At 33.8% G+C, this 24,074-nt stretch overlaps 1 protein-coding gene across 1 annotated transcript in view; it reads left to right on the top strand.

The window, feature by feature from the left end:
* AdamTS-B (ADAM metallopeptidase with thrombospondin type 1 motif B) overlaps positions 1–24,074 on the top strand; it is a 409,878-nt gene that overhangs the window by 362,332 nt on the left and 23,472 nt on the right. Inside the window, exon 8 of the mRNA XM_085946122.1 lies at positions 10,976–11,089. Within this exon, the coding sequence (XP_085802248.1) occupies positions 10,976–11,089 (114 nt within the window). The remainder of the gene's footprint in view (positions 1–10,975; positions 11,090–24,074) is intronic.

The raw sequence follows: 24,074 nt of genomic DNA on the forward strand, positions 1-24,074 counted from the left end.
ATTATAATACTAATTTGATCTTCTTCCACGGCGCTACATCCCGGGGTGGGATTTGGCCTCCTCCACAACCGCTCTCCACTCACTCCGGTCTCTCGCCACACTTCTCCAGTTACCGGGTCTTCCTATATGAAGCCAGTCCACTTCTACGGCGTCAGCCCATCTCCTTCTTGGACGGCCTCTGGGTCTCTTCCGTTGGAGTAGCCACTTCGTCATGATCCTTGGCGCTCTAACTTTAGGCATTCTCTCCACATGTCCCGCCCATCGTAGTCTTTGGGACTTACAGTATCTTATGATTGTTTGCTGTATACTAATTTGATACCCTTTTATAATTATATTATACATATAGATAGTAATAATATTATGTTCCGTATTTAAAATTGCTTTTTTACGTGTGCCATGTTTATTCACGTGAAAATTTTGCATGAGCTTTTCGCCAATGGTTCATGTCGTAGAAAGTTTATGAAAGAAAATGTATAACTTCAAATAATGACATGTTATACGACTTTGATTTATTCGCAAAATAAACACGGTCATATATTATGATTTCGGATTCAACCATGACCCGAATGAAATATTATAAACACGGGAAACTTGATATTTTTTTATTTTTCTGCGAGGCTGTTAGATGTAACTGTCAGTTTTCCAATCATTTGATACGTCGATGAAAGCATTTTACTCGGGATATATTACAAACCATACTGTGGGTATAACTATAGTATTACCCGTTTATTATAGACATTGTACATAATCCGCTATTCAATCTTGTCTGGAAGTTGAGTGGAGAAATAGGAAAGAAAAGACAAATCGCTTTAGTGATGATGGAACCATATTATTAAACAACTCAATTATATACAGTGACATCTTAGAAAATCTATTTTTTATCAAATATGTTGAATCTCATAAGCGGCTAATCCCAGATAACGTGTTCAAAGTTTTGGTGGTCATGCTCACAGGTAGGGATTCCAATCCCGGGATCCCGAGCTATCTTCGATATCTATGAATCCCGGGATTGATAAACACAATCCCGGGATTTCGGGATCGATTTTTTTTATCAATTTTATGGAGAATAAAATAAAAGCGAAAATAAAACAGAAAAAATACTTTTAATAAAAAAATAACTACATTAGAAATAAACTGAGTTTGAATGAAGTTTGATTTATACCCATGTGTAGGTTGCGGATTCATTTTATTTTTTCACATGAATTATTAAAAATGAGAAAGATTGGAAAAAAACAATGCTTCGCACTTTTAACAAAGTAATTCCACCATGATATCATACGTTTTACGGCAGTTTCATATTTGGCTGACTAATTAGATTTTGCAGGTTGAGCAAGTGGCTGACAGCCATTTCTCGTAAAAAAAAAACAAAATCTGATAATACAAACCTCTACTCTGTGGAGGCCCATATGATCCTATTAGGATCGGACATGGTCGAAAAATTAGATTTATGATGCGGAAAGGCCATAAGTACGCCATGATTATTTTATTACTTTACTTTACTATTTTAAATCTCGCTAATCCATTCATTATGTCTTTACTATCAGAAACAGCAATCTCATATTAAATTCACATTATTATTTATATTACAATATTATTTACTTCATTAAACTTGTGTATTTCCAAGATTGAATGTATACAATATTAACAATAAATGTTTTAAATAGTATAAATTAATTATACTAGATTTATTTTTGACCGATTTTATCAATGTTATTTGTAAATATAAACATTTTATATTAACAATGGAAAAAATGCCAATCCCGGGATTGTCAAATTGTAATCCCGAAATCCCGGGATCAGAATTTTGGCTCGGGATTGGATTCCCTACTCACAGGTGTAATCCGGTCCATTCTCTGTCATACGAAACCCGTGGAGTTTCACGGTGAATTTGCCATGGCCGGTAAGAAACTGACTAGAGTGCAAAGATTATAACTTGAAGTGGCATGGCCGCCGTCGTGGCGCTTCGATATATTATGAAAGGATTGCCAGTAGGTATTAGAAGACTCTTCCCCCTACATTGGTTCAGTATGTACTACCTACCTACAACCTACAATGAAAGACAATGCCAGACAACAATATTTTTTCCAATCTGTCGGGATATTTTTGGTTATATGGTAATACTGAAATGACAAAGAATATCTACCTGTCAATGCAACGACTATAAATCATCGATCTTATTTATAGGCCACATGAGATCATTTTTTTTCTTCTTCGCAGTAGGTTATAATTCTCCTACAACCAATTTTCAACACTTTTTGCATTATTAACACGTTTAAACGAACTTGCAGCACGCACAAATAAAGGACGTCAAATGATTGCACGGCAAAGGGAACGAAAAGGAAAGGGATAGGGAGGATTGTAGTTCTCGAAACGGCCACGCTTCACGTTATACTTGCCGTAATATAGTCCTGTGCGTGGGTCGAAGTCTCTTCGTTTGATGCCTGCTAATACGTCTGGAGAAAATAAGAATTTGCATTATAAAAACTAATTTGTTTATAAAGTTATTATAGAAATAACAGGTACAAGTCGGTTTACATGAAGCCAGGCGGGAAACACGCTAATTTTCATAGCGGATTAGGAAAACCTAACCTAACATAACAAATAATCCAGTCGGCTATTTTCAAAACAAAATTACCGCTGGCTCCCTTTAAACCGTCGAGAACCATATAACATTAATTTTATTGGATAAAAAATACGTAAATATTCTTTTTTTATTCTTTCGACCGTGTCCGATCCTAATAGGATCATAATATGGGCCTCCACAGAGTGGAGGTTTGTATTAACAGATTTTGTCTTTACGAGAAATGGATGTCAGCCAATTGCTCAACCTATTAGGTCCATACTCTGACTCATGCACAAATTGAAAAACAATATGTGTACTTGCCAGACCCAGGATTTGAATCTGGGACCCACGACGCTATAGGCCGACGCGTAAGCTGCACGACCATCGTGGAAATGGAGATTACTTAAATATACATTACAAGTTTCCCAACTGAACTGTCAACTGAGACTGAACGGACAACTGAACTGATCGTCTAAAATGACCTTAAGGAGACATGATTTTTCTTATTGCCTAGGCACACGGTCGGCAGGGGGTAGGAGAACGCCTTCGCGAAATAAACGAATTCATTATCATAGGTTAAAATAGATTTAGATACGATTTAAGACTAAAAATGGTAGGGGGCACCGTTTGGAGTCTGTTTGGGGGCGGCATTTTGCCTAAAGACTGCGCTGTACCTACATATTCTTGACGGGAGGTGTTATTGTTATTTTATCACTAGCATTGCATCAATGATGTAAACAAAACAATGGATTTATGCTTTGTCTGTAAAAAAAAGAATCTGATATTCTCATCGCGTGGTTATTTTCTCCCGAATTATTTATTATGCCCTGTAAAAATATTTACGCTCCGGTTTGTTAACGGCCAAAATTTGTATTATCTTGCAGGCCATTGTTCCTTTTCAATTTCGAGCAATAAATTATTTGATTTATTTCTCCGTAAAATATATTATTTCGCTGAAATATTTAAGACGCATGGGATCATCGCTCTTTTGCGCATGATGAGTATTTTTTTTGGTGTTTAATACAATTTATGTATTCGAGCAGGGTTGGCAATATCGTGGAACGTATAATTTATTCTTTGCCCACAATTTTTCGGCTGGAAAATTCTTCACTGCATATTTATTCAAATATTTTTTTGGTACAAGTCGGTTATGGGAAACCAGGCGGGTACCGTGCTAATTGACATAGCCGATTTTGGCAAAAATCATGAATTCAAGAATGAAAACCTAACCTTACCTAACATAACCTAACTTAACATAACCTCACCTAAACTAACCCAACCTAACAAATAACGCAGTTTATCGGCTATTTTCAAAATGTGTTTGCCGCTGACTTCCCCATAACAGACTCGTACCTACCATTTTTTTTTATATAAACTGGTTGTATTCATTTACATTTATCAGAGCTGTTTCGTGTAAATGGAAACTCTGACATTCTTGGTAGTATAGGCTTGTGGTCTCTGATAATTATCTTGTAACCCAATGTGCAGAACTAACCTGCCATTAGTTATGCCAATTGGGAAGGCAATAACTGTGTTTAATCAAATCCCTTCGAATATCGATGTATTCTACTTACGTGGGTGAATTTAGATGGACGTTGTTTTATAAGTTTTTAAGATAAGGGTCTATCAACTTAGTTCACCGTGTGCTTCCACCTACTTCATTTATATTATTTTGTTATTGTATTATTTATTCATATTACCCTGTATTTTTATTTGGAAATTTCTTAACACTTAATCTATGTCATGTCGTAAACGCTTTGAATTTATATTTTGTAATTTTGTAAATAAATAAATTTTAATTTCTTTTGAAATGAGCCTTAAAAATTTATATAATTGGCGTTTGTTTGATTTTCGCTGTTACTAAGTATACCGCCCCGTTAACATGTGCATGAATTTACTGGCGGCAATACGTATTGTCACGAAGATAATGATAAAATGCAAATTTAAACACGTATTATCGTGCGAGCTGCAGTATGAATCAAAAACTTTAAGTAACGGCTTTTGAATTTTCGCGATAGTCGCAACTTGAATGACGTATGCGCAGTAGAACGATAGTGACGAACATACCGGAAAAAATGCAAACTACACCGCGCAGAGCATTTTGACGTTTACCAATTTAATTCCAATTCAATTGAATCCAGTAAATCTATGCGGCCTGTACAGGCGCTATATATCGTAATGAATATAGTTACATAGTGTTTTTAACAAATTTTAGAGATCATTTCAATTCAATACATATTATATGCGACGAATTGATTCAAAACTGATACCTAGGGTTAGCCAGTTCCCGTTAATTTTGTGTTCCACGGTGTGTTTCTTTTCGCAATTGAATTTACTTTTAAAATACACCATTCGTATATTGGCTGTAATGAGTAAATTAAAAATATCGAGGTTATAAAAAGACATGCAGATGTAGCGTTGGCTATTTTCAAATCATTATAGAAAAGAAAAAAAATCTTTGCATAAGAAAAAAAAGTTGATTGACATATTTGTAGCAACCATGACAAGATCTCAAAATATTTAAACGTTTAAAAAAATATCTCACATCATTTGAATTTATCCGGTCAAAGCCGCAGCGCTGTTCGCATTCGAAATTCAAATCGTGAAAATGAAACAATCCGTCGATGTTGCCATAAAGTTTGTCAAATTTATCAACTCCAAGCATACCGTTATTAGTGCAGGGTCCCATAGACTTTTCGTATACATAATATGCGGAACGAATTCTGACAATTGGAAAAGGTTTTAGGGGTCACCAAGATATATAATGTCGATGTTGCCAGGCGATATTAGTGGTCAATTTTTTTTTATTGAGGTTTTAATTTTTTTTCTTATAACCCACCAAAAATTGTTCTGAGTTCTTCAATAAAACCATGACCGAATCAGTAATTGATTGAAAATACCTTAATTGTACCATGCCATCGGCATGGTCGTAGAACGGTTCGTCCCATTTGAAAAAATAAAAATAGCGGGTACTGCAATGTGTTCAAAATTATCGATTCTTAGGATCCTCCTTGGCTTAAATTATTTTATTTAGTAGTATTTTTGTATAGAATCACCCAGATTGCTTTTTTACCATATTATATGCATATGACATTAGTTTTAGTATTATGGTTAATACAGAAACTCTGTAGGTTGCACATATATGTAGGTGAATAAATGAAATAACGATAACCACTTACCACACTACGTACACATTTATTTAAAAAAAAAAGATACAAGTCAAGTGTTCAAACTGCTTTAAGTATCATGATCACAGTTTTTACAAACACTACTTACACATTTGCACAATGATATACATGTCAAAGCCGATTTCTTATAACTACATGATAATGTACGGCAGTTAGAATTACATTTGCATGGCCTAACTAAATAATTTGGTAGAGGTTCATTCGTCATTTTTCTTGGATACGAATTATTTTCTCGTAACTCAAAGCCAAGTTGTAGGAAATCAGTAGGCTCAATAGTGTATCAGATGAGCTTTTCCATAAATAAACTTGTGTTGAAGCCCTTAAACAGCGTTAAAGATAAAGAAAGATCCTTGAAGATTTTCCCTTAGATGTTGTGGATTAATTGCAAAGATTATTTTGTGAGCCCTCAAAATAAATTACAGCTTGTTAAATTTATTTGCGAAAATGCTCCCACATTTGCAAAAATCAACGAAGAAAGTGAGCTGTAGATTTGTGGTGGATTTGACGACCCCACACAATGGTTTAAATTGTAGTGATCAATTTTTAATGACGCCATTGATTTAAAATCAAAATCATTAGATTCTATAATGTTCTGTTATATATTTCATGCTGTAAAAAATGCAAAATTTGGAGATTAACACACTCCCGATACAGATGTTTTAATCTTAGGCATTTATTTCTGGAATAAACTTGCAACGATTGGTTGCCGTGGATTATGGTTTGAGGGATCTCAAAAGAAATCCCGTGTTTTAGGATGCCATTTGGCAGCTGAATCTCTTGGTGAAAATATTTGTAATATTTTGCCAGTATTACATTCTTTAACCGGCTACTACACCACTAGTTGCATAGGTACAAAAAAACAAGCTTTAACCATCTCGTCAAAGAGTTTTGTTCAGGATGCACTTTCAGCTTTAGGAAATGGTTTGTTGGAGACCACAGCAGTTTCAAGACCTGGAAAAAGTTTGCACTTACTTATTATGTAAACAAAAAACAACAGCGGATGAACTTCGATATAAATTTATTTCCCAAAATATTGGATTTAGTTTAAATTTGTCAAGAGTGATATGCACATATGATTCATTGTATTTACACTGTTAGGCTTCAGCACAAGTTAATTTATGGAAAAGCTCATCTGATCCACTATTTGTAATAAATTCTAACTGCCGTACACTATCATGTAGCTATAAGAAATCGGCTTTGACGTGCATATCATTGTGCAAATGTGTAAGTAGTGTTGGAAAAACTGTGATCATTATACTTAAAGCAGTTTGAACACTTGACTTGTTTCTTTTTTTTATTAAGTGTCTACTTAGTGTGGTTAGTCGTTATCGTTATTTCATTTATTCACCAACCTATATGTGCAACCTACACTATTTCTGTTTTAACCATAATACTAAAACAATGTCATATGCATATAACATGGTAAAGAAAGCAATCTGGGTGATTCTATACACAAATGCTACTAAAAAATATAATTTAAGCCAAGGAGGATCCTAAGAATCGATAATTTTGAACACATTGCAGTACCCGCTATTTTTATTTTTTCAAATGGGACGAACCGTTCTACGACCATGCCGATGGCATGGTACAATTATTGCATTTTCAATCAATTACTGATTCGGTCATGGTTTTATTGAAGAACTCAGAACAATTTTTGGTGGGTTATAAGAAAAAAAATTAAAACCTCAATAAAAAAAAATTGACCACTAATATCGCCTGGCAACATCGACATTATATATCTTGGTGACCCCTAAAACCTTTTCCAATTGTCAGAATGCGTTCCGCATATTATGTATACGACAAGTCTATGGGATCCTGCACTATATAGCGTGGGGAACAACTAAAAGCTTTACAAAAATCGTCAGGAATCCAAATTTGTATAATGAAAACATTTTTCGCATTTTTTAATATATTATTATTATACTGTCCGACAACAAGATTTTGTCAATAACCGGAAGTCGCTGTAGTCGCATATATAAGCCTATCAATGACGTACCTGTCAAGGCGGCAACGCGTGTTTAAATAATGTATCGGCTCTCTTTTTAGGTAGGTACGACTCCTTTTCTTCTTCTCAATAAACAAAAAATTTACTAATAATAATTTTAATATCATTCCTAATCGTTTTAGACATATTTTTATTATAAAAAGCATCACATTACGTAAATTTATAGATCTGTACACCACGGAAGCGTAGAATAAGATGATAAATTTATGGGCGTTCCCATTTGAAAACGGAAGTGCGATTAACTTAACAGGAGGGGTAAGAAGTTCTTATTCAACAGTAGTAACAAACTGCTGTCTGGCTTCGGACGAATCACGTGAGGGACTGTCAAGATAAACTCTGATTTATTGTGACAGACAATAGAACTTAGAAAGTTAAAGAAACGTACAAATTTATACATGATAATAAGTTTTACTCAACTACTACTATAAGAAATTCTTTCAAATGATCTGTTGACATATTATATTAACCATAAACATTCTTTTCATACTGACTTTCTTTCTTGACTTTCAAAATCAGTAAATTTTTAAATAAAGGAAAGTCGTTGACTTTATTCGATTCATGTTTTGGATGTAAGTATAGTAAATCTTTCAATTAATCCGAATTGCCTGCTAGACACATTGATGAGGATTTTCGACTGACAAACTTTTATTGTTATTTTAGGACAAAATCTCTAAAAATAATATTATTAAATGACGAATATTTATATTTTTGTTACAATATGCTAGAACACATTCAGCTTTCATGAAAGTAGTTGCTTATTAAAGTGTTTATTACTTTAATTACATTAGCAAGTTCAAGTAAGTTACAACAGAAAATCCGTCGGTTAATAATTAAAGTAATAAATATTTTAATTTTAGAATACAAAAACCGATCGTCTACCGTAACTCAATTTGGAGACCGCTTATGAGCAGGTATTAAAAAGGCCAATAGTTAAAATGTGTAACAATTAAGCATGGCAGTCGTAGCATAGTGGTAATGCACAGGGCGCGATACCCAAGAGACGCGGGTTCGATTCCTGCCAGGTGTCTTACTTTTTTCAAAAAAGATTTTTTTCTATTGGCTATATTTTCGAAGTCCAGTATTAGAAATTCAGAATAGACATACATATGTTCAATAATTATAATGGTACATTCTTTAAATTTTGTGAATTATTCATTGAATAAAAGAAATAGTTAATTAATATTATATTTATTTTTTATCCATGTGTGACAATTTATCAATAGATAATATTATTCTATGATTATATGATAGTTTATATTATATCACCGTGATGTTGCTTACCATTTAAGAATTCTACTCATCCAATCGGCTGAAACCCGTGGTATTGCCACCTGTTAAAATGACTCTCAGCAATGCACTCAACCTGCCAAATAAAAGTTCGCAGACTGCAGTTTTACGTGCAGTTTTAGATCAGGCCAGTGCCAAACTATCTGCAAAGTTGAATAGGAGTGTCTCTTGACTCGTGCCACGATCAATGGAGTGCTTAGACGACTTGCATACTCTCCTGTCTTCGCACATCTTTGCGGGACGCCCTTTAAAAGCCAGCAGCTAATTTTATTCAACACTGCAATAAAATTGTGCACCTGTATCAGACAGCAGCAAGTCGAGAAAAACTGATAAAATAATTCTCAAATTCAAAAAAAAAAAATTACACATACCTACTTACTGAACTTCAAATTTTTTTTAAGAAAACAAAACATTTTGGACATTACAAATCTAAATTCAAGACGTGGACAACATGAGATTTACATTAAGTATCTGTAACAAAATATTACCCTCACAAGAGAGAAGAAGAGAATATATAAAATACTAATAATAATAAATAAAAATAAAAACATACTTAAGTACAATTTTATACAGAAAAATAAAATTTCGGATACAAAATACATAGCACGTCACCGAAAATGTATACGTCTTTGGGGAGCGCATTGACTAGTCTTGCACCCCTCGCTAATGAAAGCATGGCTGCGATCACGTAGGTAATTGACAGGCGCATGTAAATTAAAATTCATTAGGACATCAGGATTGGAAACCATCCCTCGCGATAACAGGCAAAAGTGTTTCAGGAGCAGAAGAGACCTACGAGATTCAAGAGAGTGAAAAGTAAGCCTGCCTTGTAGAAAGGCAGTCGGAAAATAATCATTTGACGAATTATCAAAAGGAAAATAGGTATATGTCTTAAAATAAATAAATCGAAGAAATTTCTTCTGGACGCGTTCTAAAATAAGCTTATAGGAAACCTCATAATGACACCAGATAATCGACCCATATTCAAGAATGCTACGCTAGGCGTAGAGTGTACGTGAGACATTTGTATTCTTGAATGGTTTGGATTGTCGCATGATGAATCGTAGATATTATATATTCTAGATATTCGCTATATGTTACAGGAGGCAAGGAAATAAAGAAATATGTAACAATGTTAAAATATTTATGCAAAAAAACAGAGGACCTACCAACTAAGAGAGCAAAAAGAAACATCATAAAAGTACGCCGAACAAGCTAAGTAGAAAAAACTGCCGCACCTCAAGTTATAGTTGTTGATACCTATAATAAATCAAGTTAAAATTTGAATAAAACTTTATGCTTTACGAGTACTCACTACCTGTATTGTAACGTGCTATAAATAAACTTTTCAGTGTCAACCTCTGATATATTATGGCTTAGTGGAAAGATAGTGTATGTCCAGTTTTCGTCGAAATTAAATGAACATAAGTACGCAAAACATTCGTCTGCATCGTATATCGTCGAAGTCCAAATAGGTTGTGTGAGAAGATAATATCTTCTCACACATCCTATTTGAACTTAACATATTATATTGTATCATTGAAATACATAATAATATTGAGCATACATAATTTGAAAACATCTCATGCATATATACACTAGAAAAAATCAGTGTGTAGAAAAAATACGACACCCGACAAGACTTGAACCTTGAATCCTGCAAATACAGGTTCAAGTCCCGTCGGGTGTTGTATTCTTTTTCAACATTGTGATTTTTTTCTAGTATTTCAAAATATATATATATATATAACTCAACGTCCACCTAAACTCACCGCACGCAAGTGGAATATATAAATATACCAAACGAACATCGAACACAGTTATTGGTGTAATCAGAATTGTAATAATACAGTTATTTTCTGGTGCTATAAAATATTATATCAATTATGTACCTATCAAAAGTTGTAATATGATTTTTTTACTTATTTTTAGCACCCTGGGAGTGGCGCACGTTGCTGGGATGTGCTTACCAGACAGAAGCTGTTCTGTCAACGAGGACAATGGCATCACCCTTGCACATACCATCACTCATGAGCTAGGGCACAAGTCAGTATAATATTAACTTTTCATTAGGTTGCATCATCCTATCTCCGTTGCTTTATGTCCGATGATCTACAATCCAAACAGTCTCTTGACTATCCTCAAAAAAAGAGAAGCCTAGTGGATAAATGGAATATTACTTCTTCTTTTTCATCAGGATCTCTTGATTAAGAATGGTTTCCCAGATGATTTGTCATCGAACAGTCTTCTCAATGGATTGGACTCATTCCTCTTGGTATTTTACAACACGCAAGGTCTGTGGCCACTGGAAGACCCGTGCCACTCATAAATCAGTGTAACTATCTGAGACATCCAAAGTTTGCTTTAATATTACAATTCGGCATTTCTAAAAGACAAGACAGCGCTGACGACACAATCGGACACTAAAACTCTTAATAATCATGACCGTTAAACCCCACACATTCGATAACCACTTAAGGATGCGACGGCTCGCAATATCTCGTAGGTGAACACTCTTAGTTTTACATGCAGACCAGGTGGTTATCGCTAGACTAAAATTTATGAGTATCTGAGTATGGGGAATGCAGGTACCTGTAAAAGTGCGGTTGAAGCGACAAGAAGCTTTAAGTAGTAGGTGGAGTAACTGTGTCAGTAAAGTCAGTCTTAGTGGCTAGATTTTCTTACTACATCCCCTCCCGCTGCCTTAAAAATCAATAAAAAATATTGATACTTTTTCAAAATGGACCATCCTCCAAACCATTTTTTTTGTGTGCGCACTCCCAATGATCTTTTGCAGATATATTTTATGAATGATAATTTATAAAATCTTTTACAGTGTAATAGTCTATATTTTATAAAATATGTCTTACATAATAAAAGGTAAATAGCACGATATTACGTTTTATCAAAGATTAATCTATGGTAAAGCGGCCTTACTGATTCAACAAAATTTACCATATTATATTCGATTTCAAGAATTTTCTTATGCTTACCATACTTTCATAGAAGTTGTACCTTATCTTATAGCGTATAATACACAAGTTCTTTCTTTCTTTTACATGCATGCATTCCTTCTTCTCTGGGTCTAGGACGATTCGGCGCCGAGACAATTGGGCGCCACACAATCGAATGAAATTCTAAAATAAATAGACGAGGTCCTAATAAAATTTATATTTAATACTTGGTGAGAATTAAAATATGCACACGTAAATAATGATTTAATTGTTCATAATATGAACTTAAACATATTATATTTAAGTTCCAACGAGAAGAGAGTTCTTTTACTTTTATATAAATCCTCAGGCATGATAATTCTCAATCCGCAATAAAAAAAACATGATGTTAAGACCAAAATTAATTAAAACTACTAAGTAGGAGATAGAGACTAATTAACTGTATAAAATCGTAACGAACGTCTATTTATTGCATTCGAAAGTGCGGAGCCCAATTGTCCTGGCGTCCAGTTCTCCCATTCTTTCTTCGCTATGTGCCATTTTGACATTATGCACAACTTGACAAATAAATTGATATTATTATTATTTTAGATAACTTGCCATTTCTGTTATGTTCCGCTCCAATTCATTATTTCGTTTAAATTCGGTAACGCGAAAGAAGATTTGCATCGGAATTGCGAAATTAACAAATTCCTGTTTTAGTTAGTATGTAGGTATTACCTAATTCTTGTATTTCCAGTTACATTATATATTAATGATATTATTTAACGTAATTATTCTGATCAGATTTTGATTTCGACTAAAGATAACGCTTTATCCCATGGGTGGCCAACCCGCGGCCCACTGGGTGTCAACTTGTGGCCCGTGGAGCAGTGAGAAAATAAAAATATTATCAAATGCTGCCGCTAGATGTGCTAATTTCACAAATTGAGATTCGATATTGGCTCAAGATTTTAAAAATCACCATGTGCTTTTTGCTGCATTTGCAACGCCATTCTCCGTAGACGTGAATTTATTACCGGGAAATTTACAAATGAAACATTGTGAAATATGTTGCGATGAACAGTTGAAGGAGAAATTCCATCAGGTTGTTTTGGAAGAGTTTTACAAAACCTATTTGGACAAGGAGAAAAATATCCTGCATTTTACAAACATGCTCTACTGATGAATTCGCTATTTTTGGAAACACCTACACGTGTGAACAGCTTTTTAGTCGGATGAAGCATATCAAATGCCGCGTGAGAACATGAATCACTGATGTGCAATTGGAAAACTGTTTGCGTGTAGGAACAACCTCACTCGATATCGATATTGATGCACTTAGTTCTGCCACACAAAATCAAACTTCTCACTAAAATTTATTATTTTTATATTATGTTGTATTATTTTAAAAAAAAACGTCTAATCTAATAAATATGTTGGATTCTCAATTTTGTTTTTTTTATTAATATATAATATATATTTTTGTTTTGTATAATAAAAAAATCGGTTGTGCAGCCCGGTAGGAAGTCTCGTTTTTAGAATCTGGCCCGGCTGCTGAAAAGGTTGGCTACACATGCTTTATCCTAATCAAAAACACGTTTTTACATAATAATCACATACCTATATAATATTATTTAATTTTGCCAGTATGAATTGAAATCTGCCAAAAAATAAATAATATAACACGAAATAAACATCGATTTAAAGAAGTCAGTAATCCGGGGTTAAATCATCTACAAATCGAGCACTGGTTACTGCTTAGGAAAAAGATTTAACCTACTATCATATATTATTATATTTTATATAGGGTCGAATTCACCATAGAATTAAAAAATAAATCCTAACAAATTTTAGCACCATTTATTTAAAATACGTTATGATCAGTTACGTTTTTTGGGACATAATAAGTTTAAGCCCAAGGCCATTATATAAAGTATAAATCATGCCTGGCGTCAATAGCGATTCAGGAACATTTTCCCACGATGGCCGAGCGGCTTAAGCGTCGGCCTATAACGTCGAGGGTCCCAGGTTCGAATCCCGAGTCTGGGTAATACACATATTATTTTTCAATTTGTGTTTGAGTCAGAGTATGGACCTAATAGGTTGGGCAAATGGCTAACATCTATTTCACGTAAAAACCAATCTATTAATACAAACCTATACTCTGTGGATGCCCATATTTATGATCTTCTTAGTTCGGACATGGTCAAAAAATATTAATAAAATACATTCCCTGCGTTGGCAGCGTTGTATACCTATGTATACCTACTAACTTACTGTTATTTGCGATTTAATGGTCTAATTCATGATGACGTTTTGTTGTTAAAAAATAATATTAATTATTAAAGATTTTCAATAAATCTTTCTTCCTTGTAAATACATAGAGTTATATACGATATACGTATGAAAGTGACGCCGTTGAAAAGGGTTTCTAAGGCCAGTGATTAAATTAGCCGCAAGCCATTTCGTATTGCAGATTTCGTTATTCGAAACCGTGCTCTGATATTTTATTTCTCAGAGCTCACACTGCATTAGTTTAAAGATGTTTCATAATTATTATTTAGATGAACACTCGCACTAATACATAAATAACTGTACATAAGTATGTAACCAGAGCAACTAATAAAATTATTATACCTTCTTAAGTTTTATCTGGCTGAGATTTCCCTATAATTAATATTATACTTAGAGAATAGAAAGTGACAAAATAATCATAGTTCCCATTTTGATTTGCAATAAAAAAAACATCATAGACAAAAAACCAGATGTCAAAACCGTTCATTTACGCGCGGAAATAAAATATTGGCAGTGTTGACCTTGCGAGGATTATATTCTTTATTATTAATAAAAAAAATAATTGATCATGGTTTTTTTCGGATGAGTAATAAAATAAATTTAGTATTTATTTTGCTGCGTCCGACCTCGGCCTTAAGATAAACGGAGGATATGCCTGCGTTCTGTCAATTCTGCCGACCGGTGTAATTTATATTTCGGCACCAGATAACGGCCTCGGGTGGTTCTATTATTAATTTTGGAAACATAATCAATTAACTCCAATTGCCGTGTTATATGTATGTGTGCGATTAGGCGAAATTAATGCTAATTCGCTTCTGGGTTTTATCGACTTGCGGAAAACTTCATACCTATAGACAGTGACGTTCCTAGACAAAATGGCGCCCCTAGGCAGTGGCAAAATGCCGCCACATATTTGTATACAGTATTTTTGATCATCCTTTCATTACACCAATAGCAAAAAAAATGTGTTGTATGGATATATACCACTAAATCTAATTTAAATACCATCTCTGCTTCAATAGACAATATCGAGGTTATACTGACAGAACGCATTAACTCAGTTTTTGCTGTTTTTCTGTTTTAAATGCCAAAATGTATACAATTTTACGCTCTACGTCCTGGTAAAACGCACAAAGGCATAGGATATAATGGTGAGAAAATAGAAACATCATTAAATCATATTGTTATTTTTTTATTCTGATAGAAAGCATGATAATGACCTAATGCGTTCTGCGTATACAAAATACAGGACTTGTAACATATTGTCGTACATTGTGTTTGCCATAAAGGTTAGTCTTTATAATGTACAAAAAATGTTTTTAAATCATAAAAAAATGTACGTGGGAGAACGCTTTGAAAAAAATTAAAGTCCTTTGATTATCTCAGAACTTGTTTTAATGACTTAATGCTTTCTGTCAGTATATCCTCGATATTTTTGAGTCCACGGTTTCAGATACATTTAAAAATACACCTGACAACTTCCAAAAGTCGCGAGTGACAGGTAAACACACATATTTCGATCAATTTTGAATTAGATAACTATGTACCTATCAACAATTCAAATATAATTCGCAAATTGGCACGTGTCATTGCTGGACGTGGCGTCCAAGAACAATGGAAGTATACTAGACATCGCGAACCCGACAAAAAATATAGTCCTGTTAAAACTTTTATAGTAATTCATAGATACATTTTGTTTCCAACCTGTGAGCTGAATTTTTTAATGGAAAGATATTTCCGTTATTACTAAGTTTTAGGTAGCTATTTCTATATATTCCAAATGATTAATCCTTGATTTGCCGTCCCCAAGCGACGCTTAATCTGCCTACCCCTACGGGACGTCACTGCCTATGGAAAATTTCTTTAGAATAAAATATAATTAGCAAATAGTCTGTCATGTACGACTCTTTTCGGCTTATAATTAAACACCCTTATATTCATTTCAATGAACTTAAGTCACTAAATTATTACATCTCAATTCTTTCATCATCATCATCGACATCTTCAGCCTGAATCTATCCACTGCTGGATGAAGGCCTCTTCAAGCTCCTTCCACTTCTCTCGGTTGCCACATAATATAATATGCCATATTATATAAAGCGTCCAGTTCCAAAATCCGCCTTATTGCATTTTGCTCTTTTTGAGAAAACTGCGAAAAACGATTTTGACTGTCTTTTATCACTGAAATAGTTATTTATTAAAGACTTCATTGTATAAAACAATATAGAACCTACTTAATTAAAATCAAAATTCATAATATTATGTACTCCAAATACTTAAAGCAATAAATGAATTTAAAAAAAAAACAAAAGACGGACTTTGGAACAGTATTGGTCATTTCGCGACTTTTGGAACTAATATACTTTAAATCAGAACATCAATAATATCACTATGAGTAAATAATATAGAATTATTAGAATCCTGAAACTTTATTTATTTATTGTACCAGTCCGTACTTTTCGCTGGAATGAACTTTTTGCGCACTCTTCCCCGCTGTCTCATCACATAATATACGCTACTACGGTCAATCATGACAATTTATTACCTATTGACAATCATTCATACGCGGAACAGCCGGGACAGAATGTCAAAACGCCCCGATCCAATGTGTGAAACCGGGACAATTCCGGTCAAACCGTCAAACACTGGACTAGACTAGACCAGGGTTTCCTTAACTATGTTCCGCCGAACCTGAATAGGTGTTCTGCGGCCATTTGGAAACGTTTTATACACTGTAACACATTTAAAGATCTTCTACTAAGTAGAAGTAAAATAAGTACAACTAAAATAATTAAAGAATCTACTTTTTATTAAAAGGCGAGTGATGATCAATCTCCACCGATGCTTATGACGTTAAGTATCTAGATAGGTCATGGCTCCCACAAGGGGGAGGCTGACAGGCCTCTAGCCTGGGGGCCTGGGCTTACGTGGCCCGGCGTGAGAGATCGACCAGCCATGTGAGATTAACACACATCACAAACATATTATACTAATAGTAAAAAAATGTCTTCACTATAAGTATGGGTACTAACATTTAACAATATGTGGTTTTGCCATACTTACATTTTTTGATTATTGTTGTATATGTCCATAATTGTGCATATCAACATAAAAGTGGGTATATTAAAAATACAAAAAAATCGCTAAAAATACCCTTAATTTTACCTCGAACACTATTTGAAATATGCAACTGTAGATCGTCACATTGCCTTTAACCTTAGCGATAAGTAGGGGGCCCGCCAAAGATCCTAGCCTGGGGGCTCGCTTCGGGATGTGGAGGCCATGATCTAGGTACCGGAGACGGAGGACCATAGTTTCTCACACCGTGCGCATGAAAAAGAAGGGGTATATTGTTTTTAACTGACCGGCTGACAAGTCTTGTCAGTTTAACGACAGTTGCCAAAATTGGCAGAACGGTTAGCTGCGCTAATAAATAACCTGCAAAATAAACTTAAGTATTCCGTTAAAATTTCCGGGTTTGCGAAGTGTTCCATTGCAGAAAAAGTTTGGGAAACCCTGGACTAGACAATTGCGTTGGAATCACGTCGGTTCGTATAATGTGACCATAATAAAATTAATCGCAGGTCGATTTTCGCCGTCCCTAAAGCTTTCCGCCGATTTGCGTAGTGTCCGCGCTATACTCACTGCGCTGATGTCATCGCCATGTGGAAATCGGCTGCGGGCACGCCACCATCTGAAGCAGCAGCCGCTAACCTTGACACCATGTTAATATTTACTTTCTTCGATGCGACCCGCCAAATTGCGCTTCCCAGGCAACCGGAAATGTTTATTGTTTATGGCCAATGTCAAGGACAGGCGCCATCTATGCGACACTTTTGTTTTTCTTTTTAATTCATATAAATGGCTTGCGATTGTTGTCGTTAGTGGTCAGTTAAATAAACAACATAATAATAATACATAATGCATAACGAGCATAATCTTTTGATACATAATACACAAAATCGTATTATTAAAATAGTAATAAGTATTACTGTAATTTATTTATTTATTTATTTAAGAAAACAAAACATTGTGGACATAACAAATATATATTCACTACGTGCACAACATGAGATTTACATTATAACAAATATTACCCACACAAGAGAGAATAAGAGAATATATAAAATAATAATAATAATACATTTAAAAAAAAATATTTCAGTAAGTACATTTTTATAAGTACAGAAAAAATAAATTTTGAAAACAAAATACATAGCACGTTACCGATATGTCTTTAGGGAGCGCATTCACTAGTCTTGCACCCCTCGCTAATGGTACCTAATAGGCTTGACATGCGGAAACGGTTTCGATCCAGAATAAATCATGGCTGCGACCACGTAGGTAATTGACAGGCTCATGTAAATTCAAATTCATTAGGACATTATTATAACTAAAAATTAAAAAAATAAGCGATATCCCTGGCGTATTAATTGATACAATAATTATTAATTATGGTAAAATGTAAATATTATAAATTCCGCACATAGTTTTGTTGTTGAGGATTTTTAATTTACATTTTTATTAATAAGGCAACAAAATAACTTTCGACCAAACCGATATAAAATTACATAAGATTTAACCTTTTCTTATTTTGACCTCTAAATAAGAATCTACGGCATATTTTTTAAACAAAAAAGGAACAATTCTTGGAACCACTAGTTAGTAGACAGTGATTCCCAACGTTTTATTTGGAGGAACCTTTATTCATAGGGAACCCCTACATGACTGGCGTAAATTCATTACCCACTACGTTTTATAATATATTTACAGATTTTTGATTTCTCATAGATACTTACAACCAGTGGCGAAGGATGGAGGTTGGCTGTTAAAATCCGCCATAAATGGTGCACACTAAACTTTGTCAGTCATCCGTATTTATTTTCATTGAAATAAGACTACAATTTTATTTACAGATAGATGGTGTTGGTTAGTTTTTAAAATTTAATTAAACGCTGCGAAACGAAGCCATAATAAATAAAAGTCAACATATTACTCTGTCTATTAAATATCTAAAATTATGCAATTAAATCATATATAACTTTGAATATTTTATAGATAAAACAATATCTTTTATCTATTATAATTTGGTTTAGGCGGGGCATAATGAATTTTAAAAAAATGAACCAACAATATGTGTAATATTCCAACTAAAACAAATAAGTATGACTAAAAAAGTATGCAGAATTTTGTCGTACCGCCCAAAATATACCAAAACTATTATGGTTTGGTTCAGGCAGGGTTTGATTGGTTTTTAAAAACTAACCAATACCATCTGTAAATTGTAGTCTTAGTTCAATAAAAACCAATACGTATGACTAACAAAATATATTGTGCATTATTTATGGTGGATCTTAACAGCCTGCCTTCACCCAACGCTACTGCTTACAACATCCACAAATATTGGCAGAAAATATCGTCATATCTATGGAGTTGTATTAACTATTATACCTTCATTTCTTGCTGCTACAAAAATTTCTATCTTCCAAGTCCCAATGACGAAGAGTGACTTTTGGAAGTAGATAGACTATGGTGGTCCAGGGTCACAGTGCATAGGTAGTTATTTACTACTTATCTTACGGGCTACTTACATGGGAGGGCAATAACTCTATTCAACCAAATCTCTTCGAATGTTGACATATTCCACCTACGTGAGGATGAGTAATATGTGGGCGTTGTTTTATAAATTCTTAAAATGTGGTCCACTTAGCTTATTCGGTGTACTTACATGTATACTTTTTAACTTTTGTACCTATTTACTCTTATACTGTTTTGTAATACAATTTATAATTTTTAAAGCTCACTATATGAATAAATAAATATAGGTTTTTGAATTTAATGAGATACTACATCAATTTCTGATCAGATCTACAGACTACTACAGATGGTGTTCGTTAGTTTTTAAATTTTAAATAAATCCTGAATAAAATACCATACGAGATACAATTAAAATTTTATTTTTAATAATAATTAGGTATCTAAAATTGCATATACATACTTAATTTAACGTAGAGAAAAACGTTTTGAAATGATCTAACTTAGTGGTCTCCAAACTCAATTAGGATGTGAGCTACTTTTAGAAATTGAAATTGTCTGGTGAGTTACCTATACATATTCCTTATTTATAATAATTGTTTATCATCGTCCTTTATCGTAGCATAGGTACATAATATTATTATATTACTTTCTTAAAATAAATTAGGACATCGGACATTCCAATAAAACATAAAATGCCTACTTTAATTATTTATTTTGATATATTTATTTGATATATTTGAGGGAACCAACTTTTTAAGCATTTCTTTGAAACTTAGTTCGAGAAATATTTCATTTCGGAGTCCAATAATAAAATTTATATTATATAAATGTGATAAAATATCTACCGAGAGCTACCGGTAGCTCGCGAGCGACCGTTTGGCGACCACTGATCTAACCAATTTGCCGATCTGTTTTCGATAATTTGCGGTAGATCTCACAATTTATTATAATATGCAAAACGCGATACAAAAAAAGCTCTCTCTGTACTCTGTCCCCTGACACGGCTGGTGGAACCCCAGGGTTTCGCCGAACCTGGTTTGGAATCACTGCTGACCAATGACATTTAAAAAAGTGCAGATCGGTAACTCCGATTAAAAATAACAATAATTATATAGATAGACTTTCAGAGATTTCTGCTGACTTATGATCAAACATTAAATATATCTTTCGAAGGTCACTCATGCATAAATGCGGTCATTGAAAAATGCAACCTTTTTTCCGTCCATAAATTTTAGTTCTAATTGGAATCGAGCTACTGCCAATGAATTTGGAAGCTATTGTGTTACAACTTGCTGGTAACAGTGGTAACAGTCGTCTATGAGACAAATAATCTAAAGATACCAGGTTAAATTCTACAAATTTAAATGTCTCGCCATTTATGTACACATAAACAGTATTTTATTTACACAACGTGTGTGCAGGGAAAAGTATTAGGTTAAGAACGCGTTTTAGGTCTTCCGGGCAAAAATAGATTTTGCTGAGAAATTGTTTTTTAACCGGAAAATTTAACAAAATTATTCCATTCAAAATCAGAAATCGAAGGGTTTTTTGTACCGACAAATCAATTACATCAAATTGGCAGTTTAGCATAGTGACAATTTATCGAATATTCAAGAATGTCATTAATGATTTCTCGAGAATTTCAAGATGAAATTTCTCGATCACGACCTCCAGTGACGTCCCTAGACAAAATGCTGCCCCTTGGAAGCGCCATAATGCCGCCCCATTTTTTATACAATATTTTTTATCATCCGTGGTCGTGTCGTTTCTGGTCACCAAGGACTTCGAAGGGCAACGGAAGTAAACTAGACATTGCGAACCCGACAAAAATATTACAGCCCTGTTTAACCTTCTATGTTAATTAATACATTTTGTATCCAACCAGTGAGCTGATTTTTTTTTTTAAAGTAAAGATATTTTCGTTATTAAGTACTCAGTTTAGGTAGTTATTTCTATATATACCAAATGATCATCCTCGATTTGCCGCCCTTCGAGTGACTGCCGCCCCCAAGCGACGCTCAATCTGCCTAGCCCCACGGGACGTCACTGACAACCTCTAATTATTATTATTATCCTACAAGTTCGTGATTATACACCTTCCTCGCCTCGTGCAAGCTTCATCGTACACCGGTTCCGGTTCCTTTAAAAAATCTACAGATTTCTCCCCTTTTTGATAATGCCAAGCATTCCAATCCATATAACTACGAGTATAATAACTGTTTTGTATAACTTTATCATCTGCAGTAGAGATGGGAAAACGTGTCGATTTTGAAGACTAAGTATACTTACTACCAGTATAAAAAATACTTAGTATAGAAACTTGTTCCAAAATACTTACTAGTATTTGGAATACTATATAGATCGTTTGGCGTGCGTATGCGACAAAAGTTTCATACTCAACTGAAACTAAAACCAACTGTGTATCAGCTTCATTATAATCGCTAAAAAAATACGCTGAGCTCCGCTTGTCGAAAAGTCCCATTTATTATTAAATTTTAAATTTATGAGCTGTTTTTCTGTTAGGTTACAATATTATTGTTAACAAAAATGAATAACAGTGAATTTTTTTTAATTTTAAACATGTTTTGAGCGGTATATAATAAGCCTAAGCCTGTGCGTCATCTCACCACTGTGCTGCGACATAAAATTTATGGCCTATTATTATTTATACATCCGAACGCAATAGACTAATAAATTAAAATATACTTATATTCAAGTGCTATTTCGTTCGTGCGCATTTAATGTCAATAGTGTTGAAAGTCTACCAACTGGCGAGTGCACAGAACAGCGACTCGCGATGATATCATCACAAGGTTTTTGGAATAAGTTTATTGGGCCACAAATACTTAGTATGGGTAGTTTCATCCGAAACTTGAGTACACAAACTGGTGACAGTATTTCCAACTCACCTCTAATCTGCAGTATCTATGTAAATCGTTATAGATTACTACCATTTCAAATTACTAACTCGCAAAATCGTATGGTGAGCGTCATGGGCTTTCAAGTCCAATTTCCTTACCAGCTTTATTCAGTGCGATAATTAATTCAATATTATCTGTCTTTAGGCTTTCGCTGCCCCCAAAAAATTCTTCATTATTTACAACTTATTTTCCGCACACCGTTGCTCTTTCTTCTTTCCATATCTGAATAAATAATTCCTGACAACAATTTATTATAGTAACGATTTTATGATAATAATTATATACCTCAATATTCTAATAATTTATAACAAACATTCTGTTTTGTATTTTTCTTAAAATCAACTGTAAATCTTAACAAAGAATCTGAATACATAACTAGATACAAAAGGTCGAAATTTAAAAAAAGAGTTTTATTAAGTACTGTGATTTCATCGATGATTTCATTTCACTTCTTGAAAGATTTATATTAATTTAGCACTCACAATAAAGCGACAAATTGTGACATTCTTTAGGAAAAAATATAAATGACTTAACACTTTTAAATATAATTATGTCGGCATATGTGCCTACACGGAAGCCATTCTCATTCTGTATCACTATTCACTATCATCTATCTATCTCGATACATCATTTTTTATAGACACATTAAGTGGTTTCAAAAATAATTAATTATAGGTATAAACTGTGTAGGGGGAATGCATATTGACAGTTGGTTTATTTGCAAGGTTTCCCCTATACTTACTTACACCTTCCGTATAGTGGAGGCGATTCAAAAATTAAAAACTCTTTTTTTTTCAAAAATAATAAAACTGATGAGTATATTAATTTGTAATTACAAAATGTTTGTCCAACACGGATCTTGGGATGTAATTTGAACAATCGCAGCATGGGTACCTAATGGGAATTAAGTCGAGAAAATGTAAAAAGCTTGTAATAATATTAATATTATGATTTAATTGTGTTTTTGAATTTATTAGAATCGGACATGGTCTAATTATAATAAATAATAATATTGTCATATTGTCAATAATGTGTGCTCCATTTCAAAATCAGCCAAGTCCACCTTTAGGTTTTTTTTACTTTTTTGTGAATTGCTGAAGAACTACTGCTTTCTAACATTTCTGCATTATCAAAATGTGGAATTTATTAATTTTAAATATTCTATACTCAGTGATGTCCCGCGGGGGTAGGCAGATGGAGCGTCGCTTGGGGGCGGCAGTTAGGGCGGAAAATCGAGGAGAATCATTAGGTATATATAGAAATAGGTACCTACCCAAACTTAGTAGTAACGGAAATATCTTTCCATTAAAAAATCAGCTCACTGGTTGGAATCAAAATGTA

The sequence above is a fragment of the Rhyacophila brunnea genome, unplaced genomic scaffold (genome assembly GCF_057557595.1).
Source record: "Rhyacophila brunnea isolate RB1 unplaced genomic scaffold, BYU_Rbru_1.0 scaffold_19, whole genome shotgun sequence".
NCBI classification, from domain to species: Eukaryota; Metazoa; Arthropoda; class Insecta; order Trichoptera; family Rhyacophilidae; genus Rhyacophila; species Rhyacophila brunnea.